The sequence below is a fragment of the Lissotriton helveticus genome, chromosome 3_1 (genome assembly GCF_964261635.1).
Source record: "Lissotriton helveticus chromosome 3_1, aLisHel1.1, whole genome shotgun sequence".
Lineage (NCBI taxonomy): Eukaryota > Metazoa > Chordata > Amphibia > Caudata > Salamandridae > Lissotriton > Lissotriton helveticus.
Genome location: NC_136061.1, coordinates 404,262,264 through 404,284,097, shown reverse-complemented (window position 1 = coordinate 404,284,097; position 21,834 = coordinate 404,262,264). Strand labels below are relative to the sequence as shown.

At 46.2% G+C, this 21,834-nt stretch overlaps 1 protein-coding gene across 2 annotated transcripts in view; it reads right to left on the bottom strand.

Annotated features, from left to right (window-relative positions):
• LOC144822536 (aldehyde oxidase-like) overlaps positions 1 to 21,834 on the bottom strand; it is a 578,143-nt gene that overhangs the window by 188,409 nt on the left and 367,900 nt on the right. For both annotated transcript variants that reach the window (XM_078680182.1, XM_078680181.1), the window contains exon 27: positions 4,503 to 4,598. In XM_078680182.1, coding sequence (XP_078536308.1) covers positions 4,503 to 4,598 — 96 coding nt within the window. The remainder of the gene's footprint in view (positions 1 to 4,502; positions 4,599 to 21,834) is intronic.

Sequence of the window (21,834 nt, the reverse complement as noted above, 5' to 3'; positions counted from 1 at the left end):
CTAGGCTGCCAAGCCTCCGCTTTGGAGACCGCTTCCGACGATCTGTTGGCCGTCCTACTAGAGTGGCCTGACGCATTGAAGCTTCTAGTTATTAATATCTACTCTAGGCCGACCAAAATGCATAACGAGTCGCCCACTATAGATGAGTTAGCTAGGTTTCTAGAGGGCATCCCGTGTGATCTCCCCTGTCTAGTTGGGGGCGATTTCAACTCCCACTATGAACCTCTGCCCGGACTACGCGATGGTCCGTCCCTAGATGAAGACTCCAGCTGGCTGATACCTGAGTCGGCGGCACCACCTCCAAAGGCTTGGACTCCCCTGGCCCTACAAATAAATGCCCTTACTCTTAATCTTGCTCTCAGGGCATGTAATGGGCGCTGTAATTCGGACATACCAAGTAATCCGACTTACAACAAACCCGGTAGTGAATCCCGACTAGATTACATTATGGTCAAAACCTTCATGTGGCCAGCAATAATTGACTTTAAAGTATGCCCAAGAACGGACAGTGACCATAATTCACTGGAATTGACTTATTCCCTCCCTAGGAACCAGGACCTATTACAGGGATCTGGTAGTGACAAGTCTGGCCTCCTACTTGAAAATAATCGTAGGAAAGTCAAGTGGGAGAAGCTGGCTAGTAGTATAGACAAAATACCCTGCCTCTATGAAAGGATAATTCCATTTTTAGAGTGTGCCTTCGACCTAGGCACCAAAGACCTAGATGAAGTAACTAGAGGAGAACTAGCAATAATACATAAAAACATTACAGACTCCCTTGAACAAGACTTGTTCACATCCTCTACGAAAAGGAAGGGCTATAAGCCAAAGACCTCGTGGTATAATGCCACGTGTAGGAAGGCTAAGGCCCATTTGATATCTGCCATTAAGGGACGCCTTGGCAGGGAAGAAATTTGGGATAGGAGAAATAAGTATAAGTCCCTTCTAGTGAACGCCAAGGCTGAATGGGACCACGATTATTGGGAGAACCTCACGAAAGCACTATCAACCAGAGATTCACGCAAATTCTGGCGGGTAGTAGCGAATGGCACGACGGAGTTATCTCCAGCATTAGAGCCCAATATAGCCCCCTCAGTATGGCAGGCCCACTTTGAAGCGCTGTATGCAGAGGGTGGTGGGGATCCTAGTAGCGAGAGATTCTTGATTAGACCTACCCCTTCGGGGGCCTCATTCACTGAAAAAGAAGTGAGGGAGGCCATCAAAGGCCTAGCTGCTGGAAAAGCACCGGGATTGGACGGGGTCCCGGGGGACCTGTTTAAACAGGAACCAGGGATTTGGGCACCGTACCTCACACTTATATTTAATGCTATTCAGGGGGGAATGACTGTGCCCGATACTTGGATGGGAGCAGAGGTAGTCCCAATTTATAAAAAGGGATCCCCTCTGCTCCCATCCAACTATCGTCCTATCAGTCTGATAGATATATCCCAAAAACTCTTTGGCAGACTGATCTTAAATCGTTTGCAGGTGTGGATTCATGAAACGGATATCCTGTCCCCATACCAGGCAGGATTTCGGGAGGGTGTATCTACTACAGACCAAATATTCAGGCTACAACTGCTCTATTGGAGAACAGCGGTCGAGGGCGGCAGTCTATATACCATCTTTGTAGACCTACGTGCCGCCTTCGATTTGGTTCCTAGAGCAAGGCTGTGGAGCGTCATGAAAGAGCTGAAAGTCCCAGAGGACATTTTGGCAATCCTGATGAGACTCCATTCCAACAATTATGCCCGCGTTAGGTGTGGCAAAGGTGGCAAACTAACCGAAAGGTTCCCCGTTCGCAGAGGTGTAAGACAGGGTTGTGTGCTCGCACCTACCCTGTTTTGTATCTTTGTGAACGGGGTAGTTGCCCACCTCAACAGGATTGCTAACTCTGATGCCCCAAAGTTGACTGGCAACAGGGTGCCTGCAATTATGTTTGCGGACGACACCCTGTTGCTGTCTAAATCCCCGATGGGGATCCAACGCATTCTGGATGGCTTCCTAGACTTCTGCTCTGAGCGGGGATTGGAAGTTAATCCCCCAAAAACTAAATTCATGATTTTAAATCCTAACGCCCGAAATAGAGCCCCTCCAAAGCTAGGAATGGTCCAACTAGAACGGGTCCACAATATTGAATACTTGGGCATTACTATAAATGAACATTTAACTTGGTCATCCCACCAGGCCAAAGTGACCATCAAACTGGGACAGTTGGCGGGTGGCACTTTGCGCCTGGCAAACAAATCAAGCTATCGACCACTTACCCCAATTATTCATATATACAAAACACAAGCGAGGGCAGGGGTTACTTACGGGGGTGAGCTGTGGGGCTACATTCAACATCCGAAGTTACAGGCCACGGAGAACAAATTTTTGAGACAGGTAGCTGCCCTTCCCCAGAGTACCCCACTACTTCCACTCAGATTAGATCTGGGTATTAAACCCATAACAGAGGAGTTGGGACTCAAACCCCTAAAATTTTGGAGGCGTTTGTGGTCCAGCCCAGATCTTGTAACTTATAGAGAGGAACTACAGGAATTCCTGGAACTAGGGAACATAAAGAAGATTCCTTGGTTGACCTATGTCAAGGGAAGGTTCGAGGAAATGGGGTTCCCAGAACTATGGACAGATCCTATTAATTCATGTACGAAGATATCAAAGAAGGTACTTGCGAGTGCCTACAACGACATGATGCTCACCAGAGCCTCCAACAACTCCCGTGAGGGGTCCCTGACAAAATCATTCCTGAAAATAAAAGACACCTACTCTCTCGAAAAAACACTGGACAATATTTCCCCTGCACTAACAAGGAAATTGTTCTTACAATGGCGCTACGGATGTCTTCCTCTAGCCTCGTTTACAGCGTCCTGGACAGCGTGCTTCACCATGCCATCTTGCCCAATGTGCGCCCACCCGAAGGAGGACGACATGCACGTGGTCTTCTTCTGCAAGGGTTATGAGCGAAGCAGAAAATATTGGCTAGTTCCGATGCTCAGGAACCTGGGATTTAGATCTTTCCAAACTGCTTATAGAGTTCTAAAATCTGACCTCTCCCCTTATGTAGTTTTTGCACTTTCAAAATTTTTAACTGCATTGTGGGTTACCCGAACTCGAATGATGAAAAGATTGGTATAATGGACTCCTCCAGCGGTTTTTCTTACTGTTTTACCCAACTTTTAAATGAATTTTATCATACTGGATCACACTATGTTTAATAAGTTTTTAATTGTATGTTCATGTTGCATCTTTTATGATCTGTGATCGAAATAAAGATTTTTGAAAAAAAAAATAAAAAATAAAAAAATCAGCTTTTTTTGGGTCTATGAATGGGTTAACCAAGTTAAATGGTCTAATGTAAAAGTAAGCCTAAACCAGTTCCAGGTCATCTCACAAGGCCAGCCAAAAAGAACGTCAACATGTGTGATAATGAATCCTTTTACCTTTATGTATGTGCGATAAGTCTTGGGAGCCATGATTGGATACTATCACTAAGCAGGTCACTTGCATTATCTAACTAGAAATTTCAACCTATGTATCTATATGTGACACCTGACCATCAATTTGTGTCTTCTTCAGGACAGCATAAAGGAGACACCTTAGTCTGTGTGAGTTTGTAAGGACAGAATTAAAGACTTATCATGGGCTCCATATGGTTGCCTAGAAATCATCTAGAAGTCTCCAAGAGGTTGCAAGTGTACTTAATTGGTTGATGACGCGCAATTAACTAATGAGCTTTTTATATGTAATGTAGCATCTATGACTAATTGCCCATGATCTGCTTGTGTCTAGCCCAAGCCTTCTCTAGAGAGAACTCATTTGTAAAATGTGCATTATCGACCGATTAAGTTCACTGGCGACGTCCTGCGATTGAGTGTCACATATAGTTGTACAGGTCGAAACATTGACAGAAATAAAGGAATTTGCCTGTGTTGCATACTGTACAGGCAATTTAAGCATTCTATGCTTGTGCATGATTTCATTCTTTGAGTACACTTAATTTACGTATAAGAGGCTTGACATACAGCCCTCTTTTAAGTAGCAAAACATGAAGAGTTTATCTTACAGAACCAGGTGTGGTTTTTTGTTATATAATAAACCCAGTTTTTGAGGGACAACCAGTAAATGTAATAAATGTATACAAGTTGAACTGATGCTCAGATCAGTGAATTCATAAATAAGTGACTGTGCTAGTGTAGCAGTGCAAGAAATAGTGAACACATGAATGAGTATATACATGAATGAGGGAATGCATGAATGAGAATGAATTTGAATGTATGTAGATTAAAATCATATGTCAGTGAAGGTATAAGAGTGACTGTCAGAGCGTGAATGTATGGTTGCAGTACTTGCTGTCTATTCTGAAGGTGGAGGAAAAGAAAGGGAATCCTTTGCATTGATGTAACCAAATACCTTCTTTTTTTGGTGATTGTATGAATGTTTTCTTACCAAAACAGGGGCTACAATGGCTGTTAGGCTAGCATAGGCCATACATTTCCTACCTGCATTATTTTGGTGTGAAGACCTTGACCCATCTCCACTCCGCCGTGTGTCACCAGCACAGACCCATCCAGGTAAATGTTAACCAGTGCCGCAGCCTGAGGATGAAAGGCAAACGACTATGAGCGATACCTTCATAATTGACACTGGCAGATCAACCAATAAAAGTCATTACTGATGGGCCAGCTCATGAGAAAGTTGCACTTCCCGTCTAGTTATTCCAAGGATCGAAATTGTCAGGCTAGGTCAAAATCTTGTTACAAACAGCAGCCCTTATCAAGTCTCACAAAAACAGGTTCCATAAATATATGAAAAGGGCACAACTCACACCACTCAAACCTCTGAGCATCCACTTCCATACAAAGCCACACAGGGTAATTATCAAACTAAGGGTAAGACACAGCTCTGACCATGGCTCACCACAATAATACCTCATACTTGTAATGCATGCATCAATCAACTGTGCATATGTATTTAATACATGGCAGTGTAAAGACTTGTGGTTATGTAAATGCCCCATTCCACTGTCCTGCTGTCACAGCAAAGCTTTTGCTCTTTCACTTTATTCAGAGTTGTGGCCAAAATACTATACTGCAGAAGCTTCCATGCTTGTCAACATTCTGTGACCCAAAAGAAGCAGGATTATTCAGGTTTTGAAATGGCTACTTAGCATAATATTGACAATGACATCACCAGAAATTATATCACAAGACTTTAGTCACAGTGATGACATCATTGTACACTACACCATGACACAATGGAAGGAGCCGTCCTAGCCCGCGTCATGATGCAGAATTAAGGAATATAGGGTCAGATGTAAAGCTGGTAAAGGTGTCCTGTGGTCGAGAGTTGCTTCGGCGCCTCGCTGCCGGTCGCGCGCGCCTAGTGCGCTGCTCTGCTTAATTTTAACTCGCCCGTTTTGGATCTTATTTAATTTTTTGTTTTTACTTATCCCTTGTTTTTATTCCCTGTCCTGCCCCTTACCTGCACCATGATTTCTTCTGGAAGACCCACCGCTGCTTTGCGGGTCCGGTTCCGGGGAGGTCGTGGGTGGTGAGTGCCATCTTGGTTTGGGAAGGGAGTAGCGAACGCCATCTTGGAGCGTCCCTGCGAACGTGGACGCTGAGAGCAGGCTATTTAAGGCGAGCTCAGCGAGGGGGCAGCCTGGTAAAGGTGTCCTGTGGTCAAGAGTTGCTTCGGCGCCTCGCTGCTGGTCGCGCGCGCCTTGTGCGCTGCTCTGCTTAATTTTAACTCGCCCGTTTTGGATCTTATTTAATTTTTTGTTTTTACTTATGCCTTGTTTTTATTCCCTGTCCTGCCCCTTACCTGCACCATAATTTCTTCTGGAAGACCCACCGCTGCTTTGCGGTTTCGGTTCCGGGGAGGTCGTGGGTGGTGAGTGCCATCTTGGTTTGGGAAGGGAGTAGCGAACGCCATCTTGGAGCGTCCCTGCGATCGTGGCGCTGAGAGCAGGATATTTAAGGCGAGCTCAGCGAGGGGGCAGCCTGGTAAAGGTGTCCTGTGGTCGAGAGTTGCTTCGGCGCCTCGCTGCTGGTCGCGCGCGCCTAGTGCGCTGCTCTGCTTAATTTTAACTCGCCCGTTTTGGATCTTATTTAATTTTTTGTCTTTACTTATCCCTTGTTTTTATTCCCTGTCCTGCCCCTTACCTGCACCATAATTTCTTCTGGAAGACCCACCGCTGCTTTGCGGGTCCGGTTCCGGGGAGGTCGTGGGTGGTGAGTGCCATCTTGGTTTGGGATGGGAGTAGCGAACGCCATCTTGGAGCGTCCCTGCGATCGTGGACGCTGAGAGCAGGCTATTTAAGGCGAGCTCAGCGAGGGGGCAACCTGGTAAAGGTGTCCTGTGGTCGAGAGTTGCTTCGGCGCCTCGCTGCTGGTCGCGCGTGCCTAGTGCGCTGCTCTGCTTAATTTTAACTCGCCCGTTTTGGATCTTATTTAATTTTTTGTTTTTACTTATCCCTTGTTTTTATTCTCTGTCCTGCCCCTTACCTGCACAATAATTTCTTCTGGAAGACCCACCGCTGCTTTGCGGGTCCGGTTCCGGGGAGGTCGTGGGTGGTGAGTGCCATCTTGGTTTGGAAAGGGAGTAGCGAACGCCATCTTGGAGCGTCACTGCGATCGTGGACGCTGAGAGCAGGCTATTTAAAGCTCGCCTCTCGGCGCGCAGCGGTGACGCGCTGCGGCAGCGCCTTCCCTGCGCCTGAGTCGTGCCAGAGTCCTGCCCGTCTGCGCTCGTCAGCCTCTCGGAGGCGGACGAGGTAGGACCACTGGCTTTTTCTGTATCTTTCTCTTTCTTTTTCGGGGGGACGTGTGTCTGACTTGTCTACATGCTTTTGTATAATTTTGCGGAGCTTATTGCTCTGCGCAGACAGTCCTCCAACTGCCATCACGTCTCTCCAACCGGGCGTTCTCTCAGGAAGGGTTGTTTGACATGTGGTTGGCGGCCTTCTGCTCAGAAGGGGTCCGCATCTGAGATCCCTCTTATGCACTATCAGTGCTCTCTCCTTAACACCAGATCCCTCAGCAGACATTCCATTGACATCTGGAATTTGCTGTCTGTTTCTAAAGTATCCTGCCTGTTTGTAACGGAGACCTGGCTCGGAGAGTGCTCTGGCCCTGACCTGGCGACTGCTATACCTCCGAATTATACCATCTTTAGGAGGGATAGAGTGGGAGGCAGGGGCGGAGGCGTGGCACTGATTGTGGATAAGTGTTTCCCTTGCACCATTTTTTCTGTTGATAACATCACGGGCTGTGAAGCCTTAGGTTTTACCCTCGGCCTATCTCCTTGTCAGACGTGCACTGGAATCCTTATCCATAGAGCTCCTGGGCCACTTGGCTCTTTTTTGACGATTTGCAGGGGGCGCTCTCTGTTCCCCGGCCTGAGATCGGAGCATTGCATCTTGCTGGGTGATCTGAATCTTCACATGGACAATGTATAGGATTCGGACACGATTAAGTTGCAGGACATTGTCTCTCCGTTAGGGCTGGTCCCGTACATCACCAGCCCTACTCATATTAAAGGCCATACTATTGACCAGATTTTTTCGACCAGGCTGATTGCTGTGTCTCTGCCGCTCCCAGTATTATGGTCAGACCATTTTTAAATCAACTTTGGTATTCCTGCTTCTGCTACAAATGGCCCTAGAGTTTTGAAAGATGTGAAACAGCCGATGAGGCCTTTTCATCAAGTTACGGCGGAAATGCTGTCTGATGCTCTTCGCTGCCAACCATGTGAATTTACTGGTGATCTGGAGGAAAATCTAGACTCTTTTCAGAAGTGGTTGATTGCCAGATTTGATGAGCTAGCCCCGGCTAAGCCAGCTAGTCCACGGCCAGACATGTCTCGGCCCCTTGGTTCACCCCCTCCCTTGGGAAAATGCGTCAAGATTGCAAAAAAGCTGAAAGACTGTGGCGGCGCAAATATGACCCGGTCGATAAATCAAAATATCGGGATGCGATTAGGCTTTATCATAAGCACATTCTTGACGGGAAAAAAGTATATTTGGAGCGCAGAATTGACGAAGCGGAAAATTTAAGTAAAGAACTCTTTAAAATAGTAAAGGAGTTTACATCCTCTTCCTTGAGTGCGCCTTCTCACTCTCACACTGAAGCTTGGATTAGCCAACTAGGAGTTTTCTTTGTGAACAAAATTAAGTCTATCCAGGACTCTTTCTCTGATGCTGGTCTCATGTCAATGGTGAGTCAACCGACCTCTCTTCCTACATCAGCGGAAGAGAAGGGTCCTATTCTTTCGGTTTTTCCTTCTTTGTCTTCAGCCTTCTCTCTTGACCTTTTGTCCCGGCTCCAATCTGGTTCGCCCCTTGATCCTTGTCCAGCGAAATGCCTGGGAAGAGTAGCGTCTGCAGTTAACATCTTGCTCAATCCGCTGCTCAACCTCTCCCTGACTACGGGAGAGGTACCTCTGGCTTGGAAACATATGTTGATCTTGCCTCTGCTCAAAAAGCCTACCTTGGATCCCCTTGTGCACGCTAACTATAGGCCGATCTCCCTTCTCCCTGCCCTGGCAAAGGTGATCAAGAAACATGTGAGGCTCTCTATTTCCAACTTTATCGAGAGCAACAACATCTTACATGATTCTCAGTCGGGCTTCCGTGCTAATTTTAGCACGGAGACAGCCCTTCTTGAGATCACCGATGCCATCAGGGAGACACTTGATCTCGGGGGCATGGCTATTCTGGTTATGCTGGATTTGTCGGCGGCATTCGACACCGTCCCTCACGATGGTCTCCTTGCAAGACTCTGGGAGATCGGCTTTCGTGGGACGGTGTGGAACTGGTTTAAATCCTTCCTGACCGGCCGCCAAGTGATCTGGGCACCCCCGTTCTCCGCTGAAATACCGCCACTAGAGGTGGGGGTTCCTCAGGGGTCTATCCTGAGCCCCACCCTTTTTAATATCTATTTGGCCCCTCTTGCGGTGGTAGCGGAGTCCTTCGGTGCCCAGATCATATCCTACGCTGATCACACCCAGCTCCTTTTTACGTGTAAGAAGGGAGAGGCTTTTGACGGCGGCCGGATCAAAGACTGCCTGGGTGCGGTTTTTGACTGGTTTTGGCGGCACGACCTGAAATGCAACTCCGATAAGTCGGAGCTGCTTTTTTTTGGTTGTCCGCCCGATCCCGGCTGGAAGACATGGTGGCCCCAGGACATGTTTCCTCCCGATGAGGCCTCCGAAAAAGCAAAAAACCTTGGTGTGCTCTGTGATGACGGCCTGTCTTTCAGACCCCAGATCATCGGGCTGTCTGGAAAATGCTTCGGCATTTTAAAAATGCTAAGGAAGTTTCTTCCGCTGTTGTCTTTGCAACACAAACAAATTATTGTTCAGGCTCTAATAGGATCGCGATTGGATTATGCGAATGCCCTTTATCTGGGGCTGCCTAAATACTTACTGGCCCGGCTGCAGATTGTGCAGAATTCTGCAGCAAGAGCCATTTTTGGTCTTCCGCGCCGGGCTAAAGCCTCTGAACTGCTTAAGAGTCTACACTGGCTGCCCATTTCAAAAAGAATTACCTTTAAGGTTTTAACCCTCGCCTTTAAGGCCCTTCATTCCATCGGCCCGAAATATATTGGGAAGCGCATGGCCTTTTATGCGCCGAGGAGGGCTCTACGGTCGGCCTTGCTGGCACAGGCTGTTGTTCCACCTATCAGACGCGCCCGGATCGGAGGTTGTTCCTTCCGATACCTGGCCTCACGGTACTGGAATGAGCTTCCGGTTTCATTACAGAAAGCCAATAGCCTCCTTTCCTTTAGAAAGGAATTGAAGACTTGGCTTTTTTCTGTATGATCTCTTTCGGCCTCCGCGAGTAGCTTTGTTGTGTTTCGGCCTCAGTTTCTCTTTGCCAAAGCGCCGGGACACCCCTCGGGGTAGCCGTGCACTATAGAAGAGAGATAAACATAACATAACATAACATGTACAACCTAAGCATTTTGTATCTTCCTAATTGAGACTTTTTGTGTCGCAATAAGGAAGTTACAAAACGCGATGTACACCAGTGTCTCAGACACTGTTTTTGGTTACCAGTGGGGTCTCAATTGACCTGCCTTATCAATATTCATGAGTCAGGTCGCAATTTGCACCACATTGGGAATGGCCTGTAATCACAGGGATGGTGGCCTGCTGGGGTTAGCAGACTACCATGTCTGTGATTGCTTTTCAAAGAAAGCAATTTTTTTTCATTGAAATACAGCCTGTTTTCCTTAAAGAAAAATGTCGATGCATTTCAAAAATAAAGATGAAAATTTAAATTTTCATTTTTTAAGAGTAGGGAGTGGTTGCGTAACCACTGCCAGCTCTTAAAAACATGTTGGTGCCCTCATTCACAAAGGGGAAATTTTTGAATCAGTTACCACCTCCTTCACAGGGATGTCGAAATATGATTGTTTTAAGACCCCATTCAGGTTGTAAAATATTCATACATGCCCCTGCACCTCTCTATTAGGAAGGGTTGCCCTTGACACGCCCCTTTATAATACTGACTCGCAAATCTGATTTTGTGAGTCAGTAGAAGGTTACAGACTAGCAAAATAGGGTTAGTACATTCTAAAAGGCTTTTTAGCAGTAGCAAATGGCCCGATTCTCCATTTGCGACCGCTAAAAACGGTCGTACATCTGAAATGAAGTCGCTGACAACAGTTTTTCAACTACACAACATGTTAAAAAAGATTCTGCAAAGCCACTGTATCAGGCCTTGTCAAGATGGTGCAATGGTTAAATATCCTTTTGATTTTTATTGCTAATATATGTCACAAAATAAAAAGATAAAAAGGAAACATAATGCCGCCTAAATGAGTGGACATACGCTTCCAATAAAAACTTTAAATGCAAAAATAACCATGCAGTTTTAATACAACAGTGAGAATGTTTCCGAGCAGACAGGTGTGCTTAGAACAGACACTGAAAATTAATAGTTTTGAAGCACGTAAGAGGAATACATGATTTTTATCAGTGCATAGATAAGGTATTATTTCCTTAGTTCCTGTACCTGAAGACTTGGGGCCTATTCACAAAGGTAAATTTACTCTTACAGTTTATAGTAAGTTTACTTCTTTTGGTTATTCACTATTTCTAATTGTAAAGTTACTACAAATGGAAGATGTAAATGTACCCATCCCCTGAATTCAGTGGATGGATCCTAATTTACAATTGTAAAGTTACTTCTAGCTATTATTGACATATATGAGAAGGTAGGCAAAAGTCTTCACCACCATGGCAAAGGTCTCCCTGTGGTAAATTATAAGTAAGTAAGTAATTATTAGTTTATTGTCCGTTCACTTAAAACCTTTACAATTTCTTTTTAAAAGAAAGTGGCAAAAATTAGAGCAGCAAGGTTCATGATTTAAAACTTCTCAATAATATAGTTTCATAAAACATCTGTGCATTGTATTTACATCTTTAGTGCAAATGTCCGCGGTTGTGTCAATTACAGTACATTAGAGATTTAATTGTTCTATTTCTTGGCAGATTTTCAGATCTTAAGCATTTTTATGAGGGAAATAAGACTAAAAGATTATAAGTTATAATAAAACACATCCGCAGTTCGATTAGAGGAGTGATTATACGATATACCTGTTGTTTGCTGCCTGTGGTAGAAGTAATTTGCAATTAACAGTCATGCTGGAGCATCTGTTGTCTGGAAGAGGGGCAATCTGAGTGAATCTGGTTTGTTGAGAAAGCAAAAACTGAGAAATGATGCAGTGGTGGGTGATACTATTGGGTTATCAGCCGAGTTTCACCCTAGCTGCTTCCATGAATTGTACGAAGCGATACGCCAGCTGGACATTCCCTTGTTAAGGCATGCCATTAATGCTTGCCTACAAGTTCTTATCCCCTCGCTTATGAAGTGTGGCTTCAGAAAATAGCGTCGTTCTGCTTGTAATTCTCTGCAGATTCACAAAAGGTGTATTATGCTTTCATTAGCTTCCTTGCATAAACGGCATGTTGTCTGGCCCGATGGTCTTTTCCAAGGGGGAAGGTGCTGCACTGATGGTAAAATACCCATTCGGAGATGAAGATATTTTTCTTTCTTCCTCCGGTTAAAGCCTGCACCTAGATAGGATTGCGGAGAGTGTCGGCGTATCTTTGCACAAAAACCATCCGTTCTTTCTGTGAGGGCCACCTTGTCTTCAAGTAATGATAGTTTTTTCACCGTCTTATTTACAATCTGTTTAAAACAATCGTAGGACCCTGATGCTGCCCAAAGTTCCTCCAGTCCTAGATGGTTTTTAAATGCGGTCAGATAGCTCATGGCTGCACAGTCCTTCTTTTGTTGTATTTCGGTCCATAGGTAAGAATTCAATGTTCCTGCTTCCGCTCTTTTGATTCTGTACCAACTCTTGACATAGGCTCCTTTGCGGGCTAATTCTTGGCTTTGCAGGACGAATTCCAGCCTTATTTGTGCCAGTGAAACGTACTTAGGTAGGCTAAAAATCATTCTGGCCGCTCTTGAGACAGTACTGTCTAATGTGGCTGCGTCTCTTCCCCTCATGCACTCGCTCCCGTAAGTGATTGCCGAATGAGCTTTGCTCGCCAAACTTGTAATAGTGGAGTAAGGTTTGAACCGGTTATTGTATGCTTGATGGATTTTATTGCTGCGGCGATAGAGTTGCCTCTTCTTTTGATTACATCTTTTTGTGCGTTAAATGGGCCTTAATTATCTGAAATCACTCCTAAGTATTTGTGTTGGTCTACCACTGTGATTGTCAAATTGGCCAGATGCCAGTGGAACTTGGAGGTGTCATTTCTTGGATGAATCCTCATTACCTTTCTTTTATCATAGTTGATAGATAGACCATTCTTTGCTGAATAACTGCTAGTTGTATCTAACAAATGTTGGAGGCCAATGGGAGTTTGACTCAGCAGCACTAGGTTGTCTGCATACAGAAGATTTGAAAGTGGCAGCCTGCCTATTTTTGGCTCATGCGAATTACATGTGTCTGGTTCCGACGTTAAATCAGACATGTACAGGTTAAAAAGTGCCGGCGCCAGTACGCACCCCTGTTTGAGCCCCTTAGTCGTTGGAATTTTCCAGGACAGGAAATGGCCGTCTCCTAGTTTGACTTGAACCCACATTTTATGGAAAATATAGAGAAAATGTAAAATGTTAAATACACTTAATTAAAATAATTAGAATATTTTAAAAAATGCTCTAGCACTATTAACTTTCAATTACATATTTAATTAATTTAAATGTATTACAGTAAAACACATTTTTTTGGTGAAAATACCCACCCTAAGTAAAATGTGTATCTTTTCTATATTAAAAGTTACTAAATTGTATCTAAAAAAATTCTATTTTACTTATGTTTGTTTAACATTACAAAAATAAAATATACTGTTTAAAACATTACATACCATTTGTATATATTTTTAAAAGGTAGAAATAAAATAATTATTTAAACCATTATTTCCTATGGGGTTCTATTTTACGTCTCTGCATCCATTATTTTCCATGGGTGTTGGGGGTTGTAATACCAGTTGTTGGCCTTGTATGGTGCTGGACATACTCCAGGCCTGAGATGGAGTACATTTACAACCGTTTTGGGTCCTTTTTGGCTCTACTAACTTTACAAGTTAGTTTAATAAATAGCAATAGGTCTGCTGTTTTGTGGGTGGATGCATGCCCCTCTTTGCCCCTCCTTAATCATCTTTACACCAGTCCTTAATGGCCTCCCATTTTTTCATAAGTATTCACCATTTACCAGCTACTCCACCATCCCTTCCACAATCACCAATAAAACGCAGGCGTGTCTGTGTGGAGATCTCTGCAGACTGGGGGGGAAAACCAGGCACAGAAATAGTAGGAGGACAGAGGCGTAGACCTCAGTACATGGGTTAGTGAATAGCATTGTGTAATGCATGGGTTTTACTACTGTAGGACTTCTAAACATACTGCAAAATTCACAAAAGGGGGAGGAAGAACATTGCCTAGCATACCAGCACATAATTCACCCAGAGCCATTGTGGTATTTATTTATTTATGCGATTTTATATAGCGCAAACTTTACCCGAAGGTGTCAGAGCGCTTTACATAAGGACCAGTTGAAAAACATAAGGACTTAGGATTACATGTGTTACATAGAGGATACAAACAGAAAAAAATTGCAAATGTACAAGATGTAGTGTCACACAAGGAGATACAAATGGATATACTCTAAGAGTCACATAGGAATGGTAGATAGCACAAAGGTCTACTGCATATACTTGTGATTAGAGTTATCTCTATATACTTAGGGAAGGGATACAAATGGATATACTCTAAGAGTCACATAAGAATGGTAGAGGGCACAACGGTCTACTGCATATACTAGTGATTAGAGTTATCTCTATATACATAGGGAAGGGATATGACTGGATATACTCTAAGAGTCACATAGGAATGGTAGATGGTACAAAGGTCTACTGCATATACTAGTGATTAGAGTTATCTCTATATACAGAAAAGCAGAGTTCCATAAGTGTGGATGCAGTCACAGTACAAAGGGAGGGTGGGAGGGATGCAAGGGTATGGAGAAAAGGCAAAGCAGAAAAGGGAAGAAACATTTGAGGATCATCAACGGGGAAAAGGGTTAAAGGACGAGGGAATGGATGGAGGGTCAGAGTCCAGGGAAAACTGTCCGAAATCAGCAGAAAAATAGGGGCCAGGACAAAGCAAAAAGTAAAGAAGTCCAGGAGAGAAGGTGGTGGTGTGGTACGGCTGCCCGTCACCCACCAGCAACATGTTGCCCAGGTGGGAGATGAAGCTGGAGGCCAGCCGCAGATGCGTCTCCATCTTGGAGAGCTTGCGGTCGGCGGACTCGGTGGGGATGAGGGTGCGCAAGGTGGTCAAGGCCGTGTTGACGCTGTTGGTGCGGTCACGCGTTGCCCGTGTGGCGCTGGCACGGCAGCCGGTGGGTTGTGTGTGGATTCATCCGCCCTGGAAGTTGTGTGGGAATCGGCGGCGGGCCGGCAGGGGGGCAAGCAGTGTGGACTCCGGGAGCAATGCAGCCTTGCTAGGCAGATTCACAACACTAGTGCCATGCAGGGGGAGGGGGGAGTGATCCGGAGATCAGGCCCGTGCTGCAGGGCCGCAGGGCATTCCGGTAATGGCAGTGGGCCCAAACCGGCAGCAGGTCAGGAGGCAGGCCAGAAAATCCGAGAGAGGGCCGCAGGATTAACAGGAGGCCGGAGAGAGGTTAGGGCGAGCCAGCGGAAGCGGCGATCGCCATCTGAAGTTCGCCGCCAGCCGCCATCTTAAAGTCAGGCAGGCGCTGGGAGGATTCCCTCGGTGGGGGTCGCCGCCAAAGTGAAGCTGGATATTATGTCCCGTCAGCTGCAAAAATCAGCAAAAGTCTCGGCAGGCCGGGAGAGCGCAGGTCGCAATCCTACCTCCCAGCGGCGGCCGCAGTCAATGGAGTCCACGGCGAGGTGCCGCCCGCCATTTTGAGCGCCGCCGCCCTCTCTTCACCACCTCAAGGAAAAAGCAGTGCATCAGAATACTCACTTTCATTAAAAGTCTTTAGTATAAATTGTTGTTGTAGCCAGTGCTGGGTATCTCTAGATATGTGTTTATGGATATTTTTCCCTTTTCAGAAGAGAGTAACAACTTACATTTGGGGGTGCTAGCAATTCTGCTAAGAGTCTTCTTGGGTCTCTGAACTACTCCCAGGGTGCATGCCAGACCTTGTTAGTTCAACAAGTCTATCAGGAGCTATTACTATGAAATTCAGTAAGTGAATAGGCCCCATAATGTAAACACACAAAATAAAAAGAAATACAGTGAAAAAAGCACTGAACTATCTAGTCCAGACCTACCATGGGTTCACAGGGTTCAAATCTAGGTGTAAAATGTTGCGAATCGGACTGCTTATTTGGGGCGAAAGTAGACACCTGATCATCCTATTCTATAAGGTGCTTAAAAGGGAAATGACGAAACATCGATATAGAGCACCGCAGGCAAGGGAGACAGAGTTGGTTGAGCCCTTCACAGATGTGGATTGGGGTAGATCTTGCGAACTAGTGGGGAAACCAAGCCTCAATGCAGACTGCGAATTAGGCTGCCAGGGACTGAGAGTAGCAATACCAGACAATCACTGGTTGGGAAACAATGTGATCAACCAATCAAAGGCTTGAGGGCTAGGGGTCAGACACTGGTCTCCTTTTTAGGTCTCGGAACTGCGAACAGATTGCGAAGCAATCTGTCGTTCCGAGACTCTATTGTAATCATTCTCGGTTTCAAGGAGTCAAGGGAGACAGACAAGTGAGGTGCACGCGCAACCTTGGAACTGGGATCAGGTCGCGCGCGCCTCCTGTCTCCCATGGCTCCTTGGAAGCAGACTCACACGCACGCACTCACATACAGACCCCCCCCTCGCCGCGCATACACACACTCACAAAAACACACATACAGACACCCCCACCCCCTACCTCGTCTCGGCGGGTCTTTGCGCTCAGGGCCTCGCGGTCAGGGGGCCCGACGCCGCCGGCCCCGCCCGACATGAAAATGCGAAGCGCTGCGCACACTCGTGCAGGCAGTTAAAGTGCCCCGTCACCGTGGTGCTGTGTGCGGACGGCGTTACGGCGTATCGCTTTGATGTGGGTCCCAGGGCCGCCAATCTGGTAGACTAATGACGGCCCTGGACATTCATTTTGGCCAGCCCCCGCGCGCTGTGCGCTGTGCGCTGTGCGCTGACGCAGCACGCACGCGCTCCTTGGCCTGTATGGAGTCGAGAGTATGATCTGCCGAGCCCGGGACCCGGGCCGCATTGGCACAGACATAACGTCTTCAGACTGTGACAGAGACAGATGGTAAGTCACGGCCCATGCCCGTTGCTCCTGATTTTGTCAGTTTCTCACTCTGTATCCCCGGCCGTCAACTCGCTCCTCGGCCCATCCTATGGCGTTATCCTTTTATCCTCCTACCGACGGACTCCCGCACCGTATCTACCTGCGGCTTTCATCAGTGAATGCGGGGTGTACGCTCAGGAGACATTCAAGGAATCGTCCTGTATTAGTATATTGCGGGAACGCTTCCAAATGCTTGCAAACAAGTTGGACACATCCACCAGAACACCCGATGAATACCAGGGGGCTGAGTGCACCCATATCTGCTATGGGTAAAGGCTAGAGTGGGCGACCTGGCTATTTGGGGGTGCACCTTGAGTTGGAGAAGGGTTTTGTTTTACAGTACAAAATTTTGCTTGACACAATACTGCCAAATCAAACACACAATGCAATATACTGTACTATAGATGTATTTTTAAAGCTCGTCACACCTCGAATGAGACAGGTGCTGAAGCGCATTTGCACGTCTGTGGCAAGATACATTGTGCAGCTCGGATGGAAGACAGCGTGTCTGGTGTTGCTAGTAGTATGTTTTGGTGTCAAGCATGAGTGCCTGAGCCATGCTTTTATTGTACAGAAAATACTACTTTGTCAGTGATTTTTACAGCAACTCTATTTTATTTGATCTGTGTTTCGTGCACCATCTTTCATTTGGTGACAAGTAAACCTGTAGCTCACCAAAGATGACGCAGAGGCCTTCTTTCCAGTCGTTGGTCATCAGGGGGTATTTTTCAAGTGTGAAGCTTTGTGCAAGGAATTAGTGCCTGTAAATGAAGGTCACTGGGCCCACTCGATCTGAGTAGACTTTGCACATGCACTTTTGATGACGGAACAGGAAAGGGGCCTCCCTCGTTTTGCTCTCTGGCTCCTGATTCAAAGTGGGTGCATATATATATTTTTCATTGTCAGTTTGAAACTTTCAGATACACTTTCTTTCTGCGCTGAGCCAAAATGAGAACTGTCTGTGAAAGTTGACACTTTTCTAATTATCAAGAAATAATTGGAATTTTCGAATGTGTTCTTCTTCATCAAAGCAGCTGTTTTGCCTTCTCTCTTCAGGCTCTGCGTGATGTATCATGGACTTTCCGAAGTTCTACTGAACTCTCAGAAGGCTCTTTTACAGATTTAAAAAAAAACAGGCTATGATTCAAGGACGCCCACAGTGCAGACGTCCGAGTGCGGCAGGGCCGACTAGATTCGGGTGTGGCCTGCGGTCCTCACTCGTCCTCCCAGTTTGAAGTAGCTGGTGAGCAGAGAGGACGGTGCTAAAATGAAAAGAGCAAACACTCCTAAATCAAGGATTCAACAGATTAGAGTAGTATGAAGAAGTGGTGGAAATTAATGGAAGATAATTAAATAGAAAGAAACGAGGGAACCAAGGTATTGAGCTAAACAAAATCATGGGCAGCCAGAGGCTCAATGTAAGTCAAACCAACACCAGAGGCACCTTTTTTATATATAACTGCCGTGTTCCTGAAATTTTACTCGGCTTTCAGCAATTACGATCAAAGCATTTTTGGCCACAGGATTTAATAGCATAGCAAAGGAATCACGGGAAGGGGAGCCTTTGAGATCACCCGACTTCCTTTTTGTTTCTGTGCCTTTTTGTGCCTTATTCACCAGCCTTCACTCCCCCGTCTCTACGTCTTATAACCTCTCTGCTCTACTGTTTGATTGTCCTAATTTTGGTGGAGTGGTTGCCATTGACGAGCGGGGCTAGGAAGAACATTGCAGAGGGACATTCTGTGGTAGCATGGTGAAGTATTTCCAAAGTTAACACAGTGGTGAGACCATGTGTAAAAAGAAAAAGATAACCATGTTGTTCCTGCTTACATTTCATTTCACATGCTTTACTTACTTGCATTCCCTATGAGTGTTTGCTTTTTCTAGGATGTACATTTTTTTTAAGGCAGCATATTGCTCTTGTCTAGTGCGTAATTTAAATTGAGCCACATCTAGGTGTTTATGGCAGGTCAGTGAAGTGCAAGTTTCTCTCAGTGGGGCAGTATGATGTTCAGTGGGGGAGAGGATGTGGCACTATGGTCAGAGGGAGCTGCTGAATTTTTTACGCATGCCAACAGTCTCTGCAAAGATTTTTCCTTATTAGTAGCAGTGGAACATACAAATGCAGCAGTGAGAAAGGTGACCAGTCAACCTTTGCAAAGGGCCCTCGACTTCACAGCAGCACAAGTCACATTTTTTAGTAACTTTTGATCCGTTCGAGCTATAAACAATAGATTAGTTAAAATCCTCATATTATGCAGCAGATTCTGTATTATGTGGAAAATATGCATGCTGGGAGTTGTAGTTTGACACTGTCCAATACAGGTTGGGCTTTGCAAGATACTGATATCCACATTAGTTTGCTTCAGTGATGCCAAATATCTAAGATCAAAAGTCCTGCGAATTCACTTTCTGTGAAGTCACTTCTTGCGACGCAATATGTAATTAGAGGGGCCTCACATCTTCCCTTTCGCCCGGGGCCTCAGAAGGCTTAGGACCGGCCCTGTTTGCGCTCCATGGTGACGTTCGCCAAATGAGGGTGAGCACTGGGCAGACTGTCTTGCACAAGGACGGGCAGGTGCACAGTCGTCTACAGGCCCCCAACAAGTCACAGTCGCGTGCCGTCTCTGCCTCTCACGCGGCCGTACATGCGCGCTCTCCTCGCCCTGCCACTGGAGCTTCTCGCCGGGATTGCGTGCCAGTGCTCGCGTGCAGCCGCCGTCCACGGCTGCGCGCGCGCCCCCGCAGCTGAGGCAGCAGGCCTAAGGTCGCCGGTACGTGGGCAGGCCTGTCAAGTGTCACGCATCAGGCGTATACCAGCAGTTGAACAGTTATAGATCTGCTCTGCCTCTCTCCGACGCAGTGGTGATTACAATGTTACCGACTAACAATCTGTTTGGCTGCTGTGCTGCTGAAATCCGGCTCACGTCCTCCTGGAACAGGAAGTGAGGTCGGTGACCAGAAACGGTGGGGCCAGCCTGGGGATTCGACTGGAGGAGTAAGTTGCAGCTGTGTCGTCCAGTCGGCGCCCGGCGTCCCTTAAACAGTCTTACTTCTGAGACTGTCTGAGTCAAGTGCGCTGCTGCTAGGCCTGCGCAAGAGGGGCAATCATTTAATAAAATCCGGCCCGGCCGTATTATCAAACCGGCGGGATGCCGACACAGCATGATCGACCACCTGCTGGCAGTCACACTTGGGGTCAGTCAGCACAGCCGCCACATGAAGACCAGGCACAGCGGGGGAGACTGCACGCAGTGCTGCACAGCCGTGTGGCTCAGTCAGGGTCTGTTGAGGCCGCCGGAACCCCTGTGGGCACAATGGCTGAGCACGTGGTGACTCGCAGCAACACCACAGCAGTATTGATCTTGTAGACCCGATGGACGGACCCCACCGGCGCCACCGGCCTGGCTGCTGAATTTGAACCACGCCAGCCCGGGCCGTCAGAGTGGTTCAGCAGCAGAGTCCCGTCGTCAGAGTCCTGTGAAGCAGATAAGGAGTCAGGACAGCTGATCGGTCTGGATGAGTCTATTGCTGGAGGCGGACCGGGCGGCAAACTCGCATTACCACGACCCGCGGTGACTCAAGGCCTGAGCCTGCCTGTAGCAGGCCTTGCAGATCAGAGTCGCTGCCTTTAATTATGGAGCGCTGCACCAAAATAAAACGGCAGACATTGGTTAAGCGTGTTAACCATTCAGGGAGCCCGGCAACTAACCTGCTGCCCCTGAAGGTGTCTAGGCACTTGATCTCATTATGGTAAGACAACTTTTTTCTGAGTTGATATTGTGACGTATGTACTGAGATGTGCTAACTTCGAGGTTTGCGAGGGAAAGGTTGGTGTTTTTCCCGAATAGAATTCCGGTACAGTGTACAGTGACTCTTTCCTAAATGAATTGAAAACAATTGAAAACAAAATCTGTATTATATTAGCTCGTCTGATTTTCCATTTACAATCCTGAAGCACTGTAGTACTGAAATTCGTAACATGCATTAGTGTCGTTGAGCAACATAATTTAATTTAAAAAGTACTTCTTCTTAAATACATGTGCAAAAAACTATCTAAAACAGTTCCCGGTATATTTTATCGCCGCGGCCTAGGCAACAGCTGTAGCCCAACATCAGTCCATAGACCTGAATGTACCTGAACTAATTTTTCTCTTGAGTGCAGCTCTTTTATTCTCTCTCTGTGATGGACTGTCTGGCTGACAGCTCTTACCTATGTATGTGCTACAGTACATATATATAGCTTTCTTTGTGCTTAGGACTTATCTTCAACGATACAAATGGGGAATGTCATTTCTGAATGGCCATTAGTCTCTAGACACTTTACACATAACTTTTTCTGACTTTAATATTTGTTCCAGGATTTTGTGTTTAGGATTGTGGAGTCCTCATCTGGGGAACTGATAAAGAAGTGCTCCTCATCCCAAAACGTATGGTGGATTAATAAACAAAATATATGAAACTCCACACCCCTTTTGTTGCCTGTGTGAAACTTTAACCATTTCTCTTGGTCTGTCGGCGTCTGCCATACCTTTGCATTGTCTCATGAAGGGACATACTGTTTAACACACAACAGCATCCAGGCTGTAACCTATGTGTGCCTCAGCCTCACTCACCTGAGCATTGCACAATGCAGAGTGTTTGTGGCCACCGTCCAATCAGATTAAAAATGCACTAGGTTAGTTCCCTTCCCTTTCTAGAGATTTGCAGCTGTTTTAAGATCTCCTTAGAATTTCTTGTTGTTCAAATGGATGTAATTTCTGATATTTCATAGGTTTCTCTCATCTTCATTGCTTGATTTTGCTCGGTAAAAAGTGTCACTCATAGTCGTTAAAATGTCACTCATTATTACCGTGAAATTATGAAAATGTCACACATAGCAATCTGAAACCTTGGCAGCTATGCGTGGGGAGAAGCGGGTTGCTTTGCTAACACCCAAGCGTGCAGGCTTGCATGGTTGTGCAGGGCCCA